Source organism: Dendrobium catenatum, unplaced genomic scaffold, assembly GCF_001605985.2.
Source record: "Dendrobium catenatum unplaced genomic scaffold, ASM160598v2 fragScaff_scaffold_669, whole genome shotgun sequence".
NCBI classification, from domain to species: Eukaryota; Viridiplantae; Streptophyta; class Magnoliopsida; order Asparagales; family Orchidaceae; genus Dendrobium; species Dendrobium catenatum.
In genome coordinates, this window is record NW_021319131.1 from 522,701 (window position 1) to 547,513 (window position 24,813).

The 24,813-nt window shown below is 34.4% G+C and overlaps 1 protein-coding gene across 2 annotated transcripts; it reads right to left on the reverse strand.

Annotated features, from left to right (window-relative positions):
• Positions 1-4,132: 4,132 nt before the first annotated feature.
• On the reverse strand, positions 4,133-22,287 carry LOC110097719 (sialyltransferase-like protein 4). Of its 2 annotated transcripts, none has more exons than XM_020824259.2 (13): positions 22,139-22,287; positions 21,646-21,931; positions 21,460-21,533; positions 19,842-19,931; positions 18,444-18,521; positions 15,314-15,414; positions 14,844-15,036; positions 14,671-14,761; positions 14,536-14,600; positions 9,660-9,814; positions 9,487-9,568; positions 9,289-9,398; positions 4,133-4,580 (listed from the first exon to the last, which is right to left on the reverse strand). In XM_020824259.2, exons 2-13 carry the CDS (start codon positions 21,731-21,733, stop codon positions 4,385-4,387), a joined length of 1,323 nt encoding a protein of 440 aa, XP_020679918.1. In that variant the 5' UTR covers positions 21,734-21,931; positions 22,139-22,287; the 3' UTR covers positions 4,133-4,384. The 2 variants fall into 2 exon arrangements, with proteins under 2 accessions (XP_020679918.1, XP_020679917.1); XM_020824258.2 differs by having other exon boundaries at positions 22,041-22,287.
• Positions 22,288-24,813: the final 2,526 nt, after the last annotated feature.

The window sequence follows — 24,813 nt, forward strand, 5'->3', positions numbered from 1 at the left end:
AACAAACGGTCTCCGATTTTAACGAGCTTATACTCAAATCGAGCGGCTCGACGAGACAAATCCAACAAGCCCAAGATCTCCATATTTCGACATCATTAAGGCCTCCAAATGTCCAACGAACGGTGCATAATCAAAGGATTCGATATCGGCCGTCCATTCAAACCACTCCCAATTCGCCCCTGATCTCACGCTTATTTACAGGCTATGCCACTCCAGAAAAACTATAAATAGAGCCCTCATTTCTCATGAGAGGGGGGCCAAGCAAGAAGAGAATAGGAGAAGAGAAGGAAGAGGAGAAGGAAGAGAAGGAAGAAGCTCCTCCTCGATCACCGCCGAAGCCTCGCCGGACTACCGTCGGACCACCGCAAGAGCCTCGTCGGACCACCGCAGGAGCCTCGTCGGACCACCTCCGGACCACCGCAGGAGCCTCGACGGACCACCACCGGAGCTTCGCCGGACCCTTTTTAGGGGTTTTCCACGTAAAAACTCTGGTGTCTCTTATGACTGGTACACCCTCTCTTTTTCTGTGCGTGTGCTGGATCTTCGTACAATGCTAAGACATTAAACTTTATAATTCTCTACCGCCGCGAATACTCCAGGATGCAACAGTTTCTACATTTTTTATTGTATTAATATTTTAATTAATAGCCAATGTATTTAATTGTATGGCCAAATAATATTCAAATATTATATTTTTTTAATCAAATCGAGCATCTCAATGAAAAGAATCCACCAAGCTAAATATCATTTAATTCTAATATTATTAAGGCACTTAAATGTTGAAAGGTGATCTAAGATCAATGAAATCAATATAGGGCATTCAATTGAGCGTTTAGAATATTATTTTTATTGAAATAGTGCAATTATATCACTCACATAAATCTACAAATAGTTATTTCTATCCAAATGAGGAGAACACTTAAGATACAATAAAACAAAAAATGCTTGAAGAATAACAAAGTTCCACTGAACTCTATTGTTATGATCACCCTCACCCCCAGTCGCCATTGTTAAACCTTCATAATCTGAGCACCCCATCGAATCTCCGTTCGATAACTATCGTTAGACTTTTGCCAGTTGGTCACCACTACAAAACAAGCTCTATCTTGACCACTATCATCAAGCCATTGTTACCCAACCACACCCATCAGACCACAGTTATAGTTAGATCGACCAACATCAGTCAAACACCACCGCAAAGGCTTCATCGCCTAACTGACACTATCGAAACAATTTCACTATACTACAACCATTAAACAACTTTCACCACATACCAACTCTTGTGATATTTTTTCTACCAGCTTTCCATACTTTTAAACGTCGTTGTCTTCAAATTAAAGAACAAACAAACCTTCACAATTGGAAAAATTATTCTGTCAGGTTACCTGACATAGAGCTACATCATGTAGCATACAATATGTCTCCACGTGCACTTTCCCTGTACCGCGCGGCCCGACGACCCTACCCGGAACAGACCCGGGAGTTTGCGTAGCTCGGTATTGCTAGGTATTGGTCAATTACTCGATTTTGCTCGACAAAAACGAAAAATACTATTATGTAACGAGCAATACTGAGTTCAATACCGAGCAATACCGAATTCTTTTAGGTATTGCTCGGTATTGGTCTTCACATAGCGGTATTTCTCGTTATTGCCAAGCAATACCGAGTAATACCTAGCAATACCGAGCAAATACCGAGCAATACGCGAACATAGTAATCCCGGATTCGGTCCGAGTCGGGTCGTCAGGCCGCGCGGTACATGAAAAGTGCACGTGGCGACATATTATAGGCTACCTGATATAGCTCTACGTCAGGTAACCTGACGGAATAATTTTTCTCACAATTGACATTGACATAGTTGAATCATTTCGTCTATGCAGGGCCCATGTTTTCCCATTTCGAATTTTCTACTTAAAAATCTTAATGTCTCACATATTTTATTTATTTATTTGTTCATGTAATAAATCCACATATAAATTTAAGATACAAAATTTGTTCAGTCTGCCATCACAAACTTTCTAGCCCACAATATATATTAATATGTTCTTTTGATATGTTTAGTGGCTATTAATGTTCTCCTCACTGAATAAGCTTATTTGCATATTTAATAAGACAGATTGGCTAATCTAATTTGAGCCCGACTCGCATATAATAAATTCAAATTCAACTTTATTAAATATATCCAAATCTCCATTAGAATCAAATTGGACTTAACCTAAATAATTACCACTTAAAGTAGTGTAAAATTAGTTACTAACCCAATCCAATAGGAATGATTATATAATTTGAAAATAATGACAAAGGAATTATATATATAAGAAATTAAAATATTTTAAATTATTATTTTGTATTGACCCAAATTGACCTTTTTTTTTCTTTCAGTAAGTTAACTCAGCTCTTCTATAAGTTGGCCTGAGACTAAGGTTCCGTTTGAGACTATTTTTTTTTGCTTCTTAAAACAGCCCTTTAGTAAAAAAAATTAAATTTTTTGCATTTAAAAGTTGGTTTAAGAAGCAAAAAAAGCTGTCCCAAACAAGTCTAAGGCTTCGTTTGAGAAAGCTTTTTTATTGATTTATAAAACAGAGTTTTAGTACAAAATTTTTTTCTTTCAGTACGTTAACTCAGCTCTTCTATAAGTTGGCATGAGACTAAGGTTTCATTTGAGACAACTTTCTTTCTGCTTCTTAAAATAGTTTTTTAGTACAAAAATTAAATTTTTTGCATTTAAAAATTGGTTCAAGAAGCAGAAAGAAAGCCGTCCCAAACAAGCCTAAATCTCCATGTGTGATTCAATGTGAGTTTGGGTGTGTGCTTTGTTTGAAATAACAAATTTTTTTCTACTTTATGATAAACAAAAAAAATTTAAAATTAAAAAACTGCTTTAAAAAACAATAATGAAATGAATCCTAAGAAAGTAACTTTAATAACCAAAAACATAAAAACTTCAAGTTTGATAAGAAGAGCTCCTGAAAAGCTGAAATATTAATTTCACAAAACACTTAAATTTTTAAATCATACCAAAAACATCACAAATATTAACATTTAGCATTTAAAATAATTATATTTTCATATATCTATTTTAATCTAATTTAAATATTATTGTTGTATATGAACAAATATAAAAATTTAGGTGAGATTCACAAAATTGAAAAATGAAAACTTAAGTGAAAAAAAGAAATCAAGAATGAATAACTGGAGCATAGAACTGAACTGAACTCCCATCAGCTAAATACTTGCTGCAACAGATAACATACATTTATTAAGTTCTATTTAAGTCTCTAAATACATTACCATTTCATCTTTGAAAACAGCACATGCAATATAACCCAAAAAAAAAAAGGGAATTTACATACATACCATTTATTTCATGCTATTTATATATCTAAAAAAAATATTAATATTATATGTCTACCACCCATAGAATAAATATGAGTGCATCAAATGAAATATTAAAATTTATAAAATGATATAAGTGATATGAATGAAATATATTTATTATTAAGCTTGTATATGAGTGATAGACATGTAATATTAATATTTTAAATGTTATAGATGTAAATAGCATGAAATAAAGTGATATAAACATATATCCCCCAAAAAAATGTCAATAAACACATCCATTTTCTTAATTTCTATTATAAGTCTATAAGGAATAGCTTGGGACAGCTACAATTTTTTATAATAGTGATTGCGAAAATTCTAGGGGAAAATCAGCTTTTTAAAGATTTATTTAAAACAACATGAAAATAATAACCAAATGGAACTCTGAGTACGATCTAAAAAATCAAAACAGCAAAAAAATTATCCCAAACATACTAAAATAAGAAGTCATCAATTTTTTATTCAAGATTACAGCAAAGCCAAAATAATAAAAAAGTAAAATAAAATAACCACGTTTCCTTATCAAATGTTGAACAAAAATATATAATTCAAATTAAGAGTATGTTGGAAAAGATTGTAGTTTTTTTGTAAAGATAGGCATGATATTACGTAAGAAAAATAACTTATTGAAAACTACTGTAAAAAGTAGCTTTTCAATATAAAAATTTATAAAAAAACATGATCAAAAATAAAATATGATTTGAATAGCAAAGCAATGTAAAAATTATCCCAAACAGACCAGGAGAAGCTGTTGAAATGAAAGAATAACTTCCTCAGCTTCTTGGTTGCCTGGATATAGAAAATACGATTTTAAAAAATTAAAAATTTATTACATTAAGCCAACATATGTATAAAAAATGAGTAAATAAAACATATTTTCCCTTCTATGAGTAACCAAATGAGCCTCAAGAACAGGGAAAAAAATTGGATGGTGATTGCAGCCTTCAAATAATCTCCATAGAAATCTGGAGAAGGAATAGGCAAGTGGAAAATGAAACCTGATTTAACCATCAGGAATAATGCAGAGCATGCCATGGCCAGGACTTCGCTCCAAAGGATACATGGTTGCGCCTTTGACGTATTGCTGATGCTTGATAGCAGCCTCACGGAACTTGGAGAAGTCCTGGGTCTTTCCTTTCTCTCTCCTTTTGATGATGGAACAAGCCCCCCATGACCCTCGAGCTCCAGCTCCAACTCGTCTGCGAAAAATGGTCACATAAATGTTAGAAGTACGGAAAATAATCATATTTGAATTCATTTCATGAATTTTAGCATAAGTTCTATGATGATTGTCACAGTCAGAGTCTGACAACCATGCCAAGACTCAAAATTTTGCATTTTGTGAACCAAATGTATTTGATTTGTTCCATCTACAAGAAACATTTCCTGATTGAATATCCTCGATATGATGTCAGAACTAGGGAGTAATTTTTCTTTAGGTAGATTGGGTGTAGTTAATCGAGAAATTATTAGGTTCGAACATCGGATAGAGTGAATCATTAGGAATTTTCTCTGTCTACAGTCAAAGCACAATTTTTATAGCATTTGCGCTTTGACTATACTTTTATTGTAGACAGAGACATATCCGGATGATTCTTATGTCCGGGCCTAATAATTTGCCATAGTTAATCAGATATCCTTGACACTTTCTATGATCGCAAGCACCCGTAATTAACTATTCCTTCTGCTCGTGAGAGAGCAATCGATAAACAAGATTGCGAAGGATTAGATTTTTCAAACAAGTTTGAATTCAATTAAAGTAAAATGGTGGGGAGATTGCGATGAGCCCGAACACGATCTCATAGCTGCATCACCTCAAATACGCAGAAAGGGAAGAAGCAGAAATTTAATATGATCTTTTAAATCCTCCTAGGCAGAAAATGGAGGAAAAGAAATGTACGAAGTCGATCTATTTGTTAGAATTAGAAAGGGAGAAGTCGATCAAGGTTGCCCAAGGCGACATTGATATCGCTGGGATTTTTTTTTTTTTTTTACATGGTTAATGTTGTTTTAAGCTGTGAGAACTGAGCAGTACTGTTGAGGTAAAGCATTCAATCAAACAAGGGTGTTCTCAGAAAATATAGGTAAACATTAGATATGTTATTGAAAATTTTATTGTCAATATAGTTATAAATTAGCTATTAACTTATCTTACTTATTTACCGAATGGTTAGGTTGTCAACTATATAAATGCCAATTAGAAATTTAAAGAGGATTTTTGGCCTTCAAAAAGAGAGTGCTGTGAGTGATTATATTTTATTTTATTCTATAGCACTTATAGTTCTATTCTTAATTAATGCAACTCCTGATACCACATATTGTATGTATATTTGCTAATTTATGATAAGATTGCTTTACATTAAAATGATGAATCAAATGACATGTGTTTGATTATAATATACATTAAATACGATAATATCATATCAAAATTTATATGATATGTAACAACAACAACAACAACATCAAGCCTTTATCCCACTACGTGGGGTCGGCTACATGAATCATTTTTCTCCATTGTGTCCTATTAAAAGTCAAATTCTCGTTTAAATCTAATAAAGAAAGGTCATTCCTAATATTTTCTAACCAAGTCTTTTTAGGTCTACCCCTACCTTTCTTAACATAAGTCAAATCTAATACATCTACTCTCATAAACCGGGTCATCGCAAGGCCGACCATTTATGTGACAAACCATTAAGGCGACTTTCTCTAATCTTATCTTCTTACTGGAGCTACTCCAACCTTTTCACGTATATGTCATTTCGTATCCTATCTCTAAGGGTAAAGTCACTCATCCACCTGAGCATCCTCACTCTTGCCACCACTTAACTTAGTATTTATGGCTTCTCTTTTTAAAAGGCCAACATTCGGACCATTAAAAGCATTGCAGGCCTCACACATCCTTAATAGAATTTTCCCTTAAGTTTGAGGGGTACATTTCTATCACATAAAACTAAGCCGATGCATTCCTCCACTTCAACATCCAACTTGAATTCTGCTGATAATATCCCCATCTATTTCACCATCACTCTGAACAATAGATCCAAGATATCTAAAACGGTTACTTCTTATTAATGACTTGATCGCCCAAAGTCCACAATTCCCCTCACTTAGGTCTATTACACTAAAAATTATCACTCCAATATTCCGTTTTAGATCTACTCAAGCGAAAACCTTAGACCTAAGGTGACCTCCATAATTCAAGTTACTTCAACTCCCTCTCTAGTCTTATCAACAAGAAGAATATCATCAGCAAAAAGGCATTACACCAAGGTACATCCTCTTGCAGATGTCCTAGTGAGAACATCCATGACTAAAGTAAAAAAGATATGGGCTAAGGCTGATCCTTAATGTAACCCAACCGAAATAGAAAATACTGGTCAATCCACTGTGATTGAACACAAGTTTAATAGCTCCCTGCATACAAATATTCTTTTAAATAATTTGAATATAAGCATTATTGACCCTATTCTTTTTCCAAGAAACTCTTCATAGCACTTCTCTTGAATTTATCATAGCTTTTTCTTAAATCAATAAATTATCATATGTAAACCTTCCCCCTGTAATTTTCTCTTATATTTCTCCATTCAAACCTCTAATAAATGTATGGCTTCCATAGCTTCGACCTACCCGGCCATGAATCCAAATTGATTTTGAGATATACATAGTATCACGCCGCAACCTATGCTCCAAAACTCGCTCCATAGTTTTAAAGTATGACAACAGTAACTTAATACCTCTATAATTCGCACAATCTTGTCATTCACCTTTATTCTTATAAATAGGAATTAACACACTCATTCTCCATCTCATCTGGCATTTCTTAGTCTTTCAAAATAGTATTAAAAAGTTTAGTAAGCCATGAAAATTCCTTCATCTCCTAGCATTTTCCACACCTCTATTGGCATTCATTCAGTCAAACAGCTTTTCCACCCTTCATTTTCTTTTTAAAGCCTCTTAACTTCAGTTTTACGAATACGCCGATAAAAAACATAATCTTTATTTTTCATCTAGGGTGCTAAGGTCACTATAGTCAATCTTATTTTCACAATCTTCATTAAAAAGTTTAGCAAAATATCTCATCCATCTTTGTTGAATATCATCTTCTAAGAAAAGTATTTTTTGATCTTCATCTTTAATACACTTCACTTGAATGGAAAATACGCGTGCAAGAAAATAGTTAAAATACGGAAGTTTGCCGCCATATGATATTAACTGGGCAAACAATATACCTGAACATAACAAATGAAGAAGACTAGAAATGAAAATGAAAACGGTTCGTACTTATTAAATTAAAAGTTGAAACTTAAAATGTTAAAGAATATTCATGAAAAATGGTGATTATCAGTGCTTATATTTATGTTTATTTTAATTAGAAAAGGTTAATAATAAATCATGATTACTTGCATATACTTTTTATTGCCATATCCTATAATTGCAATCAACCATTGAGTTTGATGATGAAAACTCAACCCAATTAATTAAATATTTAAGATAAATCTCCAATTGAGCAAATGGGTTATCAAGAAGAGTTCATGTATAAATGAAGAGATTCAAATAAAAATAAGTATGAACTGTGTTATATTTGTTCAGACTGATAATTGAAGATTAATGACTCTTTTAAGATTTGAATTTTAGTTTATTTGATTGTTTAGTTATTGTTAAAAGAATTAATTTTACTGTCCAACAGCTATTACTGACTTGGTATTCCACGTACTTGGGTTGGGTCGTCACAAAACCAATGTCCTATCACTATATATATATAGCTTCATTTGAGAAAACGAGTATTATCTATGGATGAGAAAATCGCCCAAGGAACTTTACCTAATCATAGAACAATGACGTCAAATAGATAATAGGTGATATGCAACTATGCAGGTGTAAAATAGATAATTGGCGAATATTATCAAAATTCCAAGTGATAATTAAGTGTGATAGAATTAAGTACCTTGAACTACTTACAAAAAAATAATGAATGAAATGCGGAAATAGTTTTAGAGTTGAAATCAGGTGGCTAAAATGAAAAAAAGTGCTTTGAGTGTATCATGAAATAGAGAGAATGTTTGAGACTGAAAGAAAAATAAACTGCAATTAGAATGAGTATGGTATATGAATCTGAGTGTTGGCAACAAAGAAAAGTTAATGACAGTTACAATCAGCAAGACATGTATGAAAATAATAAAATGGATGTGTGATTAAAATAGGAAAGAAGAGGTTAAAGTAATTATAATAGAGAGATATAAGAGTAGCATCTATTGAAGATGAGATAATAAAAAATATACTTATAATTTAGGCACGTATAATAAAAGGTGAAAGATGCACAATAAGGATTAGTAAGCAAAAAATAAACCTAATGTAGCATGGCTATAAGAAGCTAATAAAATAAACTTAATATCCCATGCATCACATGACAACAATGCACAAAGAAGGATCCATAAAGTCGATACCGCCCAGTTGGGATAAGCCTACTGATGAAAATGATGACATGTAACAGAAACTAAAATAAATCATAAAACTGCAGCAACTACATAATCACCAATACAAAAGCTAAAAATTGCAATTAAACTTTAAAAGTGATAAAGAAACTTAAAAAAAAAAAAAATAGACCATCTTTTCTCTTGAAAATTACAAAATTAATGCTAACAAAGAGGCATCAGACAAAGACCAAAATCACTTTTCAGGAATGCCACATGATCATTATTCCTGTACTGTTGACTAGTACTCAAGCAGGAGACTCCCTTAAATGCAGGGCTTGGGGAGGGGAAATATATCTTAGAACTAGTATTGATGTTGTCTACATGAGGTTAAGTGTATGCGTCATGTAAGAAGCATTATGTTTAGAAGATAATTGAAAATTTTGCATTGCTAGTAAAAAAACAGTTAAAGGCGTATAAGTTGATGTCAGAGTACCTTAACAGTTTCTCTGATGCACTTCTTGCAGCTGCAAGTGTGCTTGGACTCGGAAGCCACTCAACAACCCTGTTTAAATCTGCCCTCATTGGAGAGTGGATCTTGACAAGCTTTGAAATAGAAAAGTTATTAACAATATCACAAGTTTTGCCTGCTTCAACAAAACATAAAGATCAATAGGAGGATCTTGTGACTTACTCCTAGGCATTCCATCAGCTGGTAGTATGCTCTTCCATACAATGGAGTATGTCCTTTTCTAGACTCTGAAAAATACCTTGTCCTGGAAAAATAGCATAACAGTCTTGCCTCAATGTAGTTAACACGAACAAAAACCACATTTGAGGAGAACAGAGCATATATTTTATCCATACCATTCTTGGTAGCCAGGATCCACAGTGAAACCATACATATCAACAGTATCACATATAGAGAGAGCGAATTCAAGGGCCTTCAGCCCAGTTCCTTTGGCAGCAGAACCAAAAGATGCACCCAACATCAGATAGACAGGATTAAGAATTGGGATTTCCTGCAGATAGAATGCTAAATTAACAAATTAGAAAGCATATGCAGTTAACAGATAACTGTACATAAATAAAATAAAATAAAAAATAAAATAAAAAAAAACTTGATGTGATGCAATGAAGGAGTTACACAAGAGTTTTAAAAGAAAATTAAATATTAGCTCCACAATTATTTAATCATGCATCAAAGTCAAGCAAATTATAAGAAATTCGCGATGTTTAAATTGCTAGGCAAGAAAATACAAGAGAGAGCCAAGTCTTTTAAGCAATTGCAAAGAAAACATAAAACAAAAGCTAGTAAATAGAATCCCACGATTAATACCACGTTGTTCACACTTTGAGGCCTTTAATGCTCTCTTCCTACGAAGACTAAGTTGAACGGCGGAAGATTGTCCAAGCTAGCATGGAGGTTGCCACAAAGATGGAGGTACCAAGGACCGTTGTCATGGACGAGGATCTCGGAGGCGGAGGAGGTGCGGTAGCTCGACCTTTGATCTTCCAAGTGTAGACGGAGAAGTGTTCGTCAATGGAGTCTACAAGCGTCAGCAATATTCGGTCCAAGTATTCTTTGACGGTATCGTCGAAGTCAAATCCAACGTCAAAGAATTGTGATCGCAAGATGTTGACTCTTCCGTTGCGGTCGTATTCAAACCCGTAGTTCCACTCGGGTTCATCCATGCATCCTTGGAGTGGATCCGGATAGTCGCCGCAAGCAAGATCTCTCAAAGAGGACAGGTGGGGCGGCGGCTTGGCGAAGGGAGAGGGGAGCCGGCGGGAGGACAGGGAGGTAGGCGGGCTGGGTGAGTGAAAAAAAAAACTGAAGTTCACTTTCAGTTTTGTGAAATTAGGAGGGAGGGATTGAGGGATTTGAAATTTCAATTAATGTAATTATTGCATTAATTGAAAATTTCAATTAAGGAGAGATTAGGGGCTGATTTTGTAGAGCATTCAATTTAATTTGGGGAGAGAGGAAAGCCATTCAAGGGCTGGCCATAAATTGTGGAGAGGGGCAATTAATATTATTGGAGTGGGCCATCTAGAATATAGATCACGGTAATATCAAATCTGAAATTTGAATTTTCAGATTTGTTATATTAGGAAAGTTTCATGCTGGTTATTAAGCCCTGGGATCCTTGGCATACAACAGGTAATAAAGAAAAAATTTAATAAAGCTGCTTGCCTAATGGAGCCCGCTGTAGATTAGGAAAGAATTTGGATTGATTGAAATTGAATTTCAATTCACTGGGATAATGGCTGGCGGGTTGGCGTGAGGCGGGCCTGGAAGAGGGAGTGGGATCGGCTGCAGTTTGGAGGAGGGAGACCAATTGGCCAGCGGCCAATTTCTGGCCGGACAAACAAAGTCGACAACAGGAGGAAAGTGAGAGAGGGTTTCAGGGCTTGGAAAGCAAGCTGTAATCTGTGGAGAAAACTTGGAATCTTCTAACCACACACCTCTTCTTCAAGATCTCACAGAGAAATTGCAACGATGCCGGAACTCACACAGAGATCCACGGAATTCCCTCAAGAACTCACGAAGAGAACTAGGGAAATGGAGAACTCACAAAGAGATCAATAGTAGAAAATTTCATTCAATAATTCATTAGTCCTCATACAAGATACAATGGCCATATAAATAGGCTCCAAAGAAAATAAAGTGCAAAAGTCTAAAATGCCCCTTGGGGCTACAAAAGCAACTACTACCCTCAGGGGTAAAATGGGAAACTACTAAAATAAAAGCATAATATAAAAAACTGATGGTACAAGTAAAATCAATAATAAAGGCTAGCAATAATGGCCGTCGATCTCCGTGGTCGTCTCTGATAGATGCGCCGAAATCTCCTATCTATGACCTCATCAAAACTGAAAAAAAAGGTGGCACAAGGGAAAAAAATTACAAGATACGCAAGCTAACAATGAAGAATTATCACGCCACACTGGCGCAAAAAATGCGCATGATTAAATCCCTCGACATTTCGCATGTAAAGGCATAAGTGCATCATGAATCAATTAATGTTTTCTGTTAGTGATACCTGAAGTTTTATCAAATAAAGATCATTGGCTTTCAACATACCAAATAAAGCTCGTTGGATCAAGGATGGATTAGAAGAAGAATATAGTAGCGTCAGAAAAAGGTCACAATTTGGCCATTAAATTGAGTAAAAGCTCAAAATAGTCCTTTGTCTATTAGTAAATGTTCAATTTATTCCCAGACTTCCATGATGACCAAATTTAGTTTCCCAACTATTACAAAATATCCTAATTTGATCCCAATGCCAAAAGTAACAGTTAAAGTCAACTCCAATAATTAACCATGAGGGTATTTTGGGTATTATAGTGTATGTAAGAATATATTATTACTAATGTTTCTCAAAATTAATTTGGATTCATGCCAGGTAGGTCTACTATGGAAGTCATACATTTATTGAGAGGTTTGATGGAGAAGTATAGAGAAAAAAAGGAAGATCTTCCTATGATATTTATTGATTTAGAGAAAACATATGATAAAGTTCCAAGAGAAGTGTTATGGAGAGTTCTAAAAAAGAAAGGGATTAATAAGGCATGTATTCATGTCATTAGGGATATTTATGCTAGAGTTGTTACTGATGTTCAAACACAAGGTGGTTTGACCAAGAATTTTTCAATTTCAGTTCGATTACATCAAGGATCAGCCTTAAGCCATATCTTTTTTGCTTTAGTCATGGGTGTTCTTACTAGAGATTTGCAATAAGATGTTCCCTGGTGTATGTTTTTTGCTGACGATATTCTTCTTGTTGATAGGAATAAAAATGGAGATGAAGGTAAACTTGAATTATAGAGATCAACCTTAGAGTCTAAAGGTTTTCGTTTGAGTAGATTTAAAATCAAATAAATAGAGTGTAATTTTAGTAGTAATAAATCTAGTGGGGGTTTGTGACTTTGAGCGATCAAGTCATTAATAAGAGTACACATTTTAGATATCTTGAGTAAATTGTTCATATTAATGGTGAAATAGATGGGAATAATATTAGTAGAATTTAAGTTAGATGGATGAAGTGGAGGAAAGCATCGGGCTTGTTGTATGATAGAAAAGTACCACTCAAACTTAAGGGAAAATTCTATAAGAGGGTGGTTAGACCTGCAATGCTTTATGGCACAGAATGTTGGCCATTAAAAGAGAAGCATAATATTAAGTTAAGTGTTGCAGAGATGAGTCTGCTCAGGTGGATGAGTGGCTTTACTCTTAGAGACAGGATATAAAATGAGCATATATGTAAAAAAATTGGAGTTGCTCCAGTGGCAGATAAGATTAGAGAGAGTCACCTTAGATGGTTTGGTCACATAAAACGATGACCTTCTGATGATCCGGTAAGGAGAGTAGATGTAATAAATTTAACTTATGCTAAGAAAGGTAGAGTTACACCTAAAAAGACTTGGTTAGAAAATATTAGAAATGACCTTTCTTTATTAGATCTAAATGAAAATTTGACTCTTAATCGGACACAATGGAGAAAAAGGATTCATGTAGTCAACCCCATGTAGTGGGATAAAGGTTTGATGTTGTTGTACACCATATTAAATTAAATACAAAAATCATAATGAAAGTTAATTAAATAAATTTTATATTTATTTTAATGTGATAAATGACAAAAAATATAAAAAATAATATAATTTCACATATACCCTAATGTCTAAAATATCCTCACATGTAACTACTAGGTTTAATTTTAATTATTAATTTTGATCTTCGGACCAAATTGAGATATTTTTTTAATAGTCAATGAAATAAATTGGGGCATTATGGAAGTCTGGGACTAGATTAGGCATTTACTAATAGTCGAGGGTCTATTTTGAGCTTTTATTCCTTTTAAATTCATTCCCCCAACTTTTTAACTATGCACATATAGGTCCACTTCATTAATAATACCAATTAAAAATCTAATAATTTACAGAAATCCACAATAAAGTTAAAGTTCAATTGTGGTTATCCTTTAGGCAAGAAGTTTCAGCATTTGGGTAACTAACAACTTCTAGCACCATTCCAAAAAGAAAGAAGGTTATTTCTTTGATTCAGCATACAACCCGCGCAGCTAAGGCCCACCCTCTGGTGATGGAACAAGCCACTTAAAAACACACAAATCTTTGGCGGTAGAACACATGTCATCATGTTGCAGTTATATTAAGGAAACTTCTCTAGCTTTTTTTTTTTTTTTTTTTTGAGACGACTCTAGCCAAGTAACAATGAAGTAAAACACGAGAATAAAGGCATCTCTCTATTGCTCTGTTGAGTTTTAACGGTGCTAATAATGAAATAGACCAAAATAGGTGAATTAGCAAATTCAGGGGATTATACTAGACAACACCAAAAATGAAGGATCTACTTGGCCACGTGCCTATTTCTTGGTAATTGAACTTGTACCTACTTTCATTTCATAAATTATTCAGAATAGGATTTCAACCTAAGAAAAAAAAAAGATAAATATATTGCTACAATTTTGAAACAAAACAGTTCAGTAATATGAGAGAAAATCATGTACAAATCAGGTAAATGGTTATGTTTCGAGATCTTCACCACATCTAGAATACAATCGAAGACACAAATTATGTGGCACCTATTAACATGATGAGCACATTAAATCAATCAAGCACAGTCAGGAAGTATACTGCAGTAGAAATTAATTAAATAAGTACACATTAATGTTTCAAAAGAAAGAAAAATATTACAGCAAGAACAAATAATGGCTCGCACCTTTATCATTTTGTTCATAATATCATGGATTGTAGTCTTGATGATAAGAACTTCCTTCCTTCGTTCTGTTCAATGTTAAACATTCAGCATAAGTCTAACTCAAGAGCAGAACTGAAAAGAGAGTGCAACACGTACTATCTAACTCTACAACTTTATCAAGTGCCTTTGCAGATCCTCTATTGAGTAGCCGAAACGTACTTTTCTGACCAACATACTTCGTGTAATTCTGCAATACTGTCAGATAACAGTAAACAGTTGATCAAGAATATACTTGACAAATCGGCCAGGAAGGTAGTCATTTGCTAGACCTGAATTGGTGCGCCATTTTCTCGAATTACAGCATCGTAAGCATCTATCTCATCTCCAAAGTTTGTTTTCAGAAGATCCCCAGAATTACCAACAACTGCACAGCGGCCAAACTGTCGTGGCAAGAGTGGTGGTTTTTCAGGGAGTACCAGTGAAAGCTTTTCCATGCATAATGTCTTGTTCGCACATCCATTGCTGGCAAATCAAAGAACATCAGAGAACAAAAACTACAACTGATTAAAGGAAGAATATAAATAGAAGCAACGCATTCATCCAAAATAGTGAGAAAGAATTCAGATTTAAGGTTCCATAAGCCACTTAATATATATTTGTATTGGAATCTTTTTAGCTCTTGCTAACATATTTATATAAAGGGAAAAAATAGAAACATACCATCCAATGCAAGATATTAGAGTAGTTTATCTTTCTAAATAATTATAATTATAACTCAAATCCATGATGATTTACTTACAGAAGCACCCCTTTGTTGATCCTCTGCCAAGCATACTCCTCCCACCCATTTGGTAGAGCGTCAATGAACTCCTTTGTAAGTATGGTAGTGCTGTTGCGGACCTGATAGGTAAAATTGTGTTAAATTAATTAGCTAGAATGATCTCAAATAACAAGAGTTCTCAGTAGACAGTCCACGAGTATTTAGCACCATAATGACAAAATAAACATTTCATGTTAATGCTCTACAATTTTCTAAGAGTAGCATACTAAATGAACTAATTATTGACTTCAAACTCATGTTGGATAACAACAATCTCAGCTTAAAACAGCGAACATCATAAGTGAGATTTTCGTTATTAAAACTTGACCTATGTTATATTCTTATGTGATATTTGATTCTCAATTATTTAAAGGCACTTCCAAATGCATGAAACAAGCAAGCAGTACATCAGCTTCTCTGCAAACTAAAATCTACAACATGAAATTTCCATAACTTTCCAGTTCATCAGCTGCATATCTTTTCTGATGAGGACATCGACAGACGCTACCAACATGTTTATTGCCGGCGAAACCGCAGATCGACGGCCACGATTCAGCGCCTCTACTTTTGATTTTGATGTCATGATGTATTTTATTTTATTAGCAGTCTTTCCTTTTTTTACCCCTGTGGGGAGTTACTTCGTTATTGTAGCCCAGAGGGCAATTTAGTATTTTCGCTTTGTATGAGTTGAGACCTATATATAGTGGTCTCATGTATCATTTTGAGCTTAATGAATATTGAAATGAAATTTTGCTATTTGTCTTCTTCTTCTTGCATGAGAGCTTGAGAGGAGAAAAAGCTCAAGGGGAGCAAACCACAATACCCACCAATCGTTGGAAGAGTCCTCGATTCGTGGCTAATTCTTCTATCATAGCGACCGTATTTCTTCCAAGTTTCTTCCTCCATCACCCCAAGTAGCTTTCTTCAAGCTTTGGTGCCGCCGTCCCTAGAGGAACTCGCCGCCGGCCAATTCCAAGGCCACGTCCGGCCACTTGCCGGCGAAACATCCCATCCATCCGATCCTTCCCTCCGCATGCTTCGATTTTGAAATTTGAATTTCCAATTTCAAATTCTTTCATAATTTGGAAATCTAATTTAAGAAAGTTTTCATGATGGGATTCAATTTCAATTTAATTTAGATTGGAGTTATGAAATCTATTGCCACATCATCATCCTAAATTGGAATCCTTTCTCTTGAATTCCCTTCCCTCCCTCTAAGCATGCCGCCGGCCCCCATGGAGAAAATTCCCCATTAATTGCTTGATTAATGGCATGACCGTTTCGAAATCATAATTTGATTTCAAAGTTTTTCCCTCCTAATTTACTTAAACTGAAATTAAATTTTAATTTTAAGTTTTCAAACCTCTCCTCCCCTCTATGCATGCCGCCGGCCACCCCCTTGATGAGCCCCTTTAATGGCTCATTAAATCCCCCCTTAATTCCATGGGAAATTTGAAATTCTTTTCAAGTTATTCCCTCCAAATTTACTAAAATCTGAGATTAACTTCAGATTTTTGGATAAAGTTCATGCCACCTCATCTAACCTAGCTTCTCTCACTCATTGCACCCGCCCCCTCTCTCCCATCTTGGCCGAAATCCCTCTCCTTGGAGATCCCGTCGGCTACTCCCTCCTCTCCTTGAAGAATTCTCCACGACAAGCATGTATGGCGGATCCGGAGCTTGAGTGGGGTCTTGTGTTCAACGCCGACGGAAGCATCAACATCCTACGATCCCCGTGCTTCGACGTAAGATTTGAAGACGAAACCACCGTGGAAGAATATTTGGAAAGAGTCGTCCCGATCCTTGCAAGCATCATCGACCGACGATTTTCAAATTACAATTGGAGTCTTGACGGCCACCTACGACATCCATCCCCACCGGCTACCTTTCCTCCGACGAAGTTCTTCGGCGCCTTCTCTCTAGTGGTAATATCCTTCATCATTTGGATCTTCTCTCTCCGCTAAAGCTTACTAATAGTTGAGTGAAACAACCCTCAAGGTGAAATTCTCATTGTTAAGTGTTGGATTTTTGTTACTTGTACTTTGCATCTAAATCTCTTGGAGTTTTGAATGAATTGCTTCGGTTAATTTCAATTGCCTTTCTTTGGACCTAATAAAGTTGAAATTTTCAAATTCTTAACTCACTTCTATGTGCTAGCTTTAAATTTAAAAGGAGCAAAACTTTAATCTTTTCTCTTCTTAAATTTCTTGAAATAACTCCTAGTGGTTTTCATCTCATATGGTTCACATCATTTTCAGTACATCATCTGCATGTCAACGCGCCTTTAAAAGGTTAGCATGCCATATTCATTCCAAGTTAGTACTTGCATTCATAACTTCCACAATACAATTCAATAAGCCAAATTTATAGAGTTGCAGTCTAGGAAACAAAATCAATTAAAAAAAAGCCTTATGTCCATATCAAGCACCTTTGTACACTGAAGTGACTTAGATGCGCTCCAATACACACCTTTGTACACTGACATGCCTTAGATGCGCTCCAACAAGTCTGGCACACTTAAAATCATGCATGATATGTTTTCTTTTCAAACATAAAGTCACACAAAGTTGAGACATGCCCGACACTATCTATACACAAGCCAACATGGACAGAAAAAGTGCAATATATTTTTGGTTCGATCAGTATATGGTTCAAGTTGAAGATTATATTATCTACTTTGAGTTATTGGCATTTCATATAAGCAATATACTATTGATATTGAAAAAATCATGCCTAATTGTTTATGTTAAGATTAGTGTTGAGGACAAATGCACTTGATAAAATATAAAAATGTAATTGAGATACATACGCTATCATACAGCTTTGTGTAAAGCTTTTTAATAAAAAATATTGACATTAAGTTCAAAAATTTGTGTGCTTGACATATTATGTCGTCTTTTTACAATTGCCTCACGTCCCGACGTCCATATCACAGCATGTCTGTGACTCATATTAGTGCAAGTGCTTCATAGCTCGGAGTGAGGTTGCAATGAATATGATACTTGAAAATGGAAAATCTTATCATTGGGATAAGCTTGAACGAATTTTGTAGACACGCTCAGCATTTAATACTTAAAAGAATGCATAAGGAACAAATTTAAAGACTCACTTGTTCCCATGTAGCTACTGCTTCACAAAGATTGAAGTCAAATGATAACCCTTCAAGTTCTCCTGTCTTGGGATCTTTCTATTTGGTTGAATGCAAAATAAAAGAAGAAATTAGAATTTTTAGCTGAAGTTAAAAGAGAAAATTTAACAGTTAGTACTGCAATTTCGCTCATTGGGTTCAGGAGTAAAACCTCTGGAAAAACCAAAAAGTGTTGGTTAAAATAAGCCATTACAAAGACGTTCCTATTGACTAGGTAAAGAAATATAAACTATCGTATGAAAGCTCCATAAAAGAAACAACTTAAATTCACATATATTTATACAACAACAACGACATCAAACCTTTGTCCCACTACGTGGGGTCGGCTACGTGAATTCTTTTTCTCCATTGTGTCATGTTAAAAGTCAGATTCTCATTTAAATCTAATAAAGAAAGATCATTTCTAATATTTTCTAACCAAGCATTTTTAGGTCTACCTCTACCTTTCTTAATATAAGTCAAATATAAAACCTCTACTTTCCTAATCGGGTCATCGGAATGCCGCCGTTTTATGTGTCCAAACCATCTAAGTCGACTCTTTCTAATCTTATCTTCCACTGGAGCTACTCCAACCTTTCACGTATATGCTCACTTCGTATCCTATCTCTAAGGGTAAAGCCACTCATCCACCTTAGCATCCTCATCTCTGCAACACTTAGTATTATGCTTCTCTTTTAATGGCCAACATTCGGCACCATAAAGCATTGCAGGTCTCACCACCATCTTATAGAATTTTCTCTTAAGTTTGAGGTGGACTTTTCTATCACACAACAAGCCCGATGCATTCTCCACTTCAACCACCCAATTTGAATTTTGCTGATAATATCCTCATTTATTTCATCATCACTCTGAACAATAGATCCAAAATATCTAAAACGAGTACTCTTATTAATGACTTGATCACCTAAAGTCACAATCCTCTCACTAGGTCTATTACTATTAAAATTATAATCCATATATTCAGTTTTAGATCTACTCAAGTGAAAACCTTTAGACTCTGAGGTAGACCTCCATAATTCAAGTTTACCTTCAACTCCCTCTCTAGCTTAAATTCACATATATTTATGGTAAACATTAAAAATCTTTAAATTCAGGATTTCATAAGTTTAGGATATCTATCTATCTACAATTTTTTTTACCTTCAAAATGAAAAAAAAAATAAATAAATAAATAAAATAAAATACAGCATACAGTGATCAAATGTGAAAAGGTGTCATGGTTTATGCTATGAGATTCTATTTTATTTTTAATTGAGGGCATCTGTGTCCAGGCTACCATTCATGTCATTCTAAAGATTAATCAGTTGTTATCTTCATCAAAATTAGTAAGATTTGGCAAGTATGAACAGTGAAAACCTACCCACTTCGAAATTGTGTCACTTGGGAACTTGATTGAAACTTGACAAAGGTCGCCACTACCAACAGCCTGCAAGCCAAGTCCATTTGCATTCTGCATTATCACAATAGAAGATTCATTGGGTTCAACACATGCTTATACGCTTACACTATTGCAAATATTTAATAATTTTATTAAATCGTAAAATCATAAATATAAAATATTGTCATTTAATCAAGATAAAGTAAAGAATGTCTTACACTTAGAAAGATTCCAAAAGAAAAAAAAATTAATAACAAATATCGCAAACTTTTCATACAGAAAAAGGATTTACTTCCTTTACTTCAGCCTGTTAAGAATAATTCTAAACAAAATCAGTAATATTCAATATTGAAGTTTATAGTTGACACATTTTCCAAGGATGACAATGACCATTGCAAATTATAAGCATAGATGAGAAAATTCAGGTTTGATGTTAGGTTGATGGTTAATTCTAATACCTATGCCAAAATTCATACAAGGAATCCTGATTTGAGGATAAAACCTCTGAGGAGGGATTAGCAAATTAGTGAAAAGATCTCCATCAACATCTATAAAAATTACATTCGACTTTTCATTAACCAAAGGTACAAATTCAACAATCAGAAAGCTGATGCAGGTTTGAGAAAAAGAATGAAACGATATACTTTATGGCATTTGTTATTTTTAATTTGTAATAATTACATGCAATCAACATGAGAAGGAAATGCTTTTTGAGAAAATCATACAACAACAAGCCTTTGTCCCACTAAGCGGGGTCGGCTACATGAATCCTTTTTCGTCATAAAGGATTCATGTCATGATTATTCGACAAGTTTTACACTGGTTGTCGACTACCTAACGCTACCCCCCACTTTTCTCATCCAGGACTTAGGATATGACAACATCATAATGTCTACTACGTGCTAGAGACTAGAATGACAATGATTTCTTACATTCTTAGTGTCTACTAGGTGCTTCAAAAAAATTATTTTTTATCATGATTTCTATTTCCTTTTATTTCCATTTTGCATGAGTATAGCTAACAATTAATAAGAATGAATATCAAAGAATAATTAATAAAGTTTATCCTAAATTAATGAAAAGAGGCTAGTTATGATAATCATGTTCAGTCATCATACAGGAATAACTAGCATATAATGAGCCAAAATCTCCCTGTCAATCATCATACAGGAATGTTGATGATTAGGCCATTGCAGGTGAGCCCACCAACAGCCATGATTCTTTTATGTTGAATTTTCGATGTTTTCTTTATTTAATAATACTCTTATTAGAAACCATTTTATTCTGATTTATGCTTGAAAAAGAAGGAATAAAGTTGTTGTTTACCCACGATTCAAATAACTAAGTCTGCTTCAAACGCCGAAGATTCCTTTAATTGTTAGATATCCAAGAGGACCAGTCAATCTCTCAAAAAGTTTTTACTTCTATGAGACAAACATCGCTGTGAACAACTAGACATAATGCTTTTGTGTCATCACTAAAATCAGGGATCCAGACTCCCTCGTTTCAACATAAACAATGATTGAAATTTGCATCAAATTTGCCAAATTACTCCATACACATAGCACCTAAAAAAAACCTGTCCACAGAACGCACTCACCACACATTTCCTAAAGTCGCTCTGAAACGATATCAAGGCGTCTAACTCCTCGCTCGAAACTCTAGCACCTCCATCTGAAAGAGATGAGAATACGAAAACCATCACTCTAATGAAACATATAAATCAAGTAAATATGGCCACAGGTAGACACGCACCAAATTGGTAAGGAAAGCAGCTAGAACTCACAGAATTTGGAGACGCCCGTGACGTAGACAATGATGGCGGCGATGCCCGACGCCAAAGCTACCGCCAAGCCCAATTGCAATATCTTCATTTCAAGATTCTGATTGTGACAGGAGCGAAAGCGTCTGAAACCTTCCTCGCTGCTACAGTGACATGGAGCCGTGGTGGATGGAGAGAGAGAGAGAGAGAGTCGAAGGAAATCTGTGCTCTCGATCTCGCCGCACCTAATGATTTGCAGGGCTTGTTCGAGCCAATTCGACGTTCCACGCTCATCGAAGATAGGTTCCGGCTGTTTGGCAACGGGATTTATACAGGGTTTAAGCAAAATTTAGCATAAATCATGCCAAACTGGATTTCATAATCCCATAAATCTCACGCCGAGATAAATCCTCCGTTACCTATTTTTGGCGTAAATCCCGGATTTAGTAAATCCTAGGGTTCATAAGATTTACGCGATTTGGCCGAAGAAGCGCGCGAAAGGGAGAAAGATGGTTACCCTCGCAACGAGTGAGCTCCCGTCGTCTTCGAAGGATGCGGAGAATGCCGTCGAAGGAGGCGAAGGAAAATGTCGCCGAAGTGCCCTGACTTCCGATCGAGGAAGGCAGCGTCGTCGAAGAAGGCGAAGTAGGCCAAGAACGAAGGTTGATTCGGTTTATGCTTACATAAACATAAAAAAAGGAGTTTTAGAAAAAGGTGGTTGAAAACAAACCGTTCAATAAAATGAAGTTTCAATAATGAAATATTTTAAAAGTGCTTATTAATATTTGAAATTAATTTTAAGGCTTCGTTTGATTCGGTTTATGCTTACATAAAAAGGAGTTTTAGAAAAGGAGATTGAGAAAAAACCGTTCAATAAAATGGAGTTTCAATAATGAAATATGTTTGACTAATATTTTTAAAAGTATTTATTAATACTTGAAAGTAATTTTATTATAAAAGACATATCACTTCCGAAACTCCGTTTTGTGACCGAAGAAGCAGATACGAAAAGAATTTTGTAACCGCCGAAAAAACGATGTTTATTAAAAAGGAATTGTTGTTAAGCTTTGATTCCAAACAGTAAATACTAATTAATTTCGGCGTATTCAAAAGGAAACGGAGAAAAAAAGCCTAATCAAACGAGGCCTAAATTGTTTGTTTAGGAGTTCTGATTTTGAGATTTTATTATTTAATACTTGAAAGTAATTTTAAATCAGTAATTCGTTTCCAAAACTCTGTTTTGTGATCGAAGAAGCAGATACGAAAAGAATTTTGTAACCGCTGAAAAAATGATGTTTATTAAAAAGGAATTATTGTTAAGCTTTGATTCCAAACAGTAAATACGAATTGATTTCGGCGTATTAAAACGGAAACGGAGAAAAAAAGCCTAATCAAATGAGGCCTAATATTTTTAAAAGTGCTTATTAATACTTGAAAGTAATTTTAAATTGTTTGTTTAGGAGTTCTACTTTTGAGATTTTATTATTTAATACTTGAAAGTAATTTTAAATCAGTAATTCGTTTCCAAAACTCCGTTTTGTGATTGAAGAAGCAGATACGAAAAGAATTTTTTAACCGCCGAAAAAATGATGTTTATTAAAAAGGAATTATTGTTAAGCTTTGATTCCAAACAGTAAATACTAATTGATTTCGGCGTATTCAAACGGAAACGGAGAAAAAAAGCCTAATCAAACGAGGCCTAATATTTTTAAAAGTGCTTATTAATACTTGAAAGTAATTTTAAATCAGTAATTCGTTTCCAAAACTCCGTTTTATGACCGAAGAAGCACATACGAAAAGAATTTTGTAACCGCCGAAAAAACGATGTTTATTAAAAAGGAATTAATCTTAAGCTTTGATTCCAAACAGTAAATACTAATTGATTTCGGCGTATTCAAACGGAAACGGAGAAAAAAAAAAGCCTAATCAAACAAGGCCTAATATTTTTAAAAGTGCTTATTAATACTTGAAAGTAATTTTAAATCAGTAATTCGTTTCCAAAACTCCGTTTTGTGACCGAAGAAGCAGATACGAAAAGAATTTTGTAACCGCCGAAAAAACGATGTTTATTAAAAAGGAATTATTGTTAAGCTTTGATTCCAAACAGTAAATACTAATTGATTTCGGCGTATTCAAACGGAAACGGAGAAAAAAAAAAGCCTAATCAAACAAGGCCTAATATTTTTAAAAGTGCTTATTAATACTTGAAAGTAATTTTAAATCAGTAATTCGCTTCCGAAACTCCGTTTTGTGACCGAAGAAGCAGATACGAAAAGAATTTTGTAACCGCCGAAAAAACGATGTTTATTAAAAAGGAATTATTGTTAAGCTTTGATTCCAAACAGTAAATACTAATTGATTTCGGCGTATTCAAACGAAAACGGAGAAAAAAAGCCTTATCAAACGAGGCCTTAATCTCTTATAGATCATAAGTCAAATAAGTACTTTCATAAAATAACTATTATGTATCATATTATATTTATATTTTTGCTTTTCATTATTTAAAAGTTAATCTAAAGTTGACTTGAAATTAAGGCTTCGTTTGAGACTAGGGGTGTAAACGAGTTGAGCCAAGTAGTGACATTATTGAGTTAGGCTCGTTTAGCTCATACTTTTGAACTCGAGCCCGAGCTCATTTAATGAGCTCAAATTTAACTCGCTGTATGAAAATCAAGCTTGAACTTGGCTTGACTATTTGAGCTCGTTTCAAAAATCTTGAGTTTGATTCGCTTGAAAAGCTCGAACTTGATTCATTTATGAAGCTTGAATTTTTGTTATCTTAAAAAATTCTTGAGAAAAGTGTATATTGAAAAATTTTTAATATATATTTTAAAATCGAGGAGCTCAACGGACTACCGAGTCGAGTCAGATTAAGCTTGAACTCGAGCTCTTTTAATAAACAAGCTTGCTTACAAGCTTGAACTTGAAACTCAATAAGCTTGACTTGCGAGCTTATAAGTGAGTTGAGTTCAAACTGGCTCGGCTCACTTGCACTCCTATTTGAGATAGTTTTAACCATTATTTTTAAAAAAAAAAATATACTAAAAAGTTATTGTATAATGTAATAAGAAAGTTATTATAAATGAAGCCTGAATCATTTTAATTCTACTCAAATAACTTTAAAGTTGTTAGAATTAAAATTTTATTTAAATCTATATGTAAACTCACTCTATAGTTGCCCTAATACAATTT

Excerpts from the sequence above, each read along its gene's own strand:
- LOC110097719 (XM_020824259.2), bottom strand. The coding sequence starts at position 21,733 with ATGAAGATATTGCAATTGGGCTTGGCGGTAGCTTTGGCGTCGGGCATC. Across the intron at positions 14,601-14,670 it reads TAAAGTTGTAGAGTTAGATA|AACGAAGGAAGGAAGTTCTT; the intron begins GTACGTGTTGCA and ends AACATTGAACAG. Across the intron at positions 9,815-14,535 it reads TTATGAACAAAATGATAAAG|GAAATCCCAATTCTTAATCC; the intron begins GTGCGAGCCATT and ends TTCTATCTGCAG.